Source organism: Octodon degus, unplaced genomic scaffold (assembly GCF_000260255.1).
Source record: "Octodon degus isolate 3935 unplaced genomic scaffold, OctDeg1.0 scaffold00264, whole genome shotgun sequence".
Classification (NCBI taxonomy): Eukaryota; Metazoa; Chordata; class Mammalia; order Rodentia; family Octodontidae; genus Octodon; species Octodon degus.
In genome coordinates, this window is record NW_004524840.1 from 2,562,370 (window position 1) to 2,564,281 (window position 1,912).

Here is a 1,912-nt window from a genome sequence, read left to right on the forward strand (position 1 = left end):
GAGAGAGAGAGAGAGAGAGAGAGAGAGAGAGAGAGGAAGGAGGAGGAAGAAGAAGAGGAGGAGGAAGAGGAGGAGAAGATAAAGAAGAGGAAAAGAAAGGTGGAGGAAGAGGAAAAAGAAACAAAGGGGAGAGGGAGGGAAAAAAGGCAAGAGAAAACTTTTCCTTACAGCAAAATAAAACAAAAACAAAGTTAAAATAAGATACCTATTTTCATGATTACATATCATGCAATCAGGCCATATGTACATGCTTCACTAAATATAGACTAAGCCAGAGTGCTGAAAATAAAAAAAAAGAATTCCTGATATGTGAGAAAAAATACCTCAGTTATGAGGACATTGTTGTATCGATAAATATAGTCCTGAAGCACATTAATGAGACACTATGACTCTGCCCTGCCTGTGGTTTCCCCCACCACCACCAAGAGGTATAAAAGGCTCTTGGCAGGTAGAGACATCAAGACACAAGACATCAACTTCCAGATCCTCAACAGAACTGTCCAATCCCAAGACCATGTGCTACTATGGCAACTACTATGGAGGCCTGGGCTATGGCTATGGTGGCCTAGGCTGTGGCTATGGCTGTGGCTATGGCTATGGTGGCTATGGTGGCTGTGATTATGGCTGTTGCCGCCCCCTGTGCTGTAGAAGATACTGGACCTATGGCTTCTACTGAGGAATTCCCACAGTTTCTTAGCCTATTGATGAATTTTCAAATTTCTTCAAACAGCAATTATATATACTAAATTATCTAAAGCTACAAAAATTACAACATGTCCTTTGAACCATCAGGTGTCAACTAAATGGTGTGATAGTGTGTATAAAGTTTCTGTATTATCTTTGTAATGCTATGTAATGTGTGATCAGATTTGATTCTCAATTTTTATATAAAAGATATATCATTAAATAAACTGCATTGTATTATCAACTTGTTTGTTATTTTTCTATTATTTTTGCTTGTATATTCATATATTTGTGTTATTATTCATAGAAATGTAACCTTTGATTGTTGACAAAGAGAAAAAAGACAGAAAGATGTAGATGATGAGGGAGTAAGGATAGAAGTGAGCTAGCTCAGTTGAACAATCTCCTCCCTGGCAAGAGCAAGGGTCTGAGTTCAATCCCTGGTTCCAACAACAACAACAAAAACAAAAAAGAATTGAGCTAGGATGCTCTTTTGAGATAATCAGGGGTCTAGAATAGGTAAAAAAAAAGTGAATTCTTTCTCAAAGATAATTCAAAGTCATCTTTTACTATCACTTCCATTTCTATCAGTTAATGTACTTCATCTATAATTTACTGTAATTATATTTCATCTAATGGTTGAATGGCTTTTTCTACAATATTTCTTTTAAAGTATTCATTAAAAATATTTATTTAAAAGTACTCACTAGAGGTTGGGAAGATATCTCTGTGGTCTAAGTGCTTGCCTGGCAAGCACAAGGACCCGAGTTCAATCGCACGTATTGCACACCATGCCAGCCCCAGAACCTGGGTAAAATGTGCCACCTCCGAAACCAGGCATAGTGGAACACTCCTGAAATGCTAGCACCGAGGAGGGTGAGATAGGAGGATGACTACAAGTCTGAACCATGTAGCAAGACCGTCTGTCCAAAATAAATAAATAGGAGATAACCTGCTTGGGGACCCCCTTCTCTCCCTCTCTCAGACAGAAACTTTCTTTCCCCCAATAAATATATTCTGCTCTTAAATAAATAAATAAATAAATAAATAAATTCATTAATTCATTTATATTGTTTGTATCTCTATGCTTTGTCATTTGTCACATGTGGTTGGATTATGCCCACTACAGCCCTATGTTGAAAATGTTTCTCATATTCCAAAAAAATGGGGTCTGAGGAGATGGCTCAGTAGAATAAGGGCTTGCCTGACAAGCACAAGGGCCTGAGTT

General features: G+C 37.8%; 1 protein-coding gene across 1 annotated transcript; it reads left to right on the plus strand.

Annotated features, from left to right (window-relative positions):
• The first annotated feature begins 514 nt into the window (after positions 1-514).
• LOC101571444 (keratin-associated protein 20-2-like) lies at positions 515-676 on the plus strand. The gene has a single exon (XM_004646320.1). The coding sequence runs from the start codon at positions 515-517 to the stop codon at positions 674-676; it is 162 nt and encodes a 53-aa protein (XP_004646377.1).
• Positions 677-1,912: the final 1,236 nt, after the last annotated feature.

Excerpts from the sequence above, each read along its gene's own strand:
- LOC101571444 (XM_004646320.1), top strand. The coding sequence starts at position 515 with ATGTGCTACTATGGCAACTACTATGGAGGCCTGGGCTATGGCTATGGT.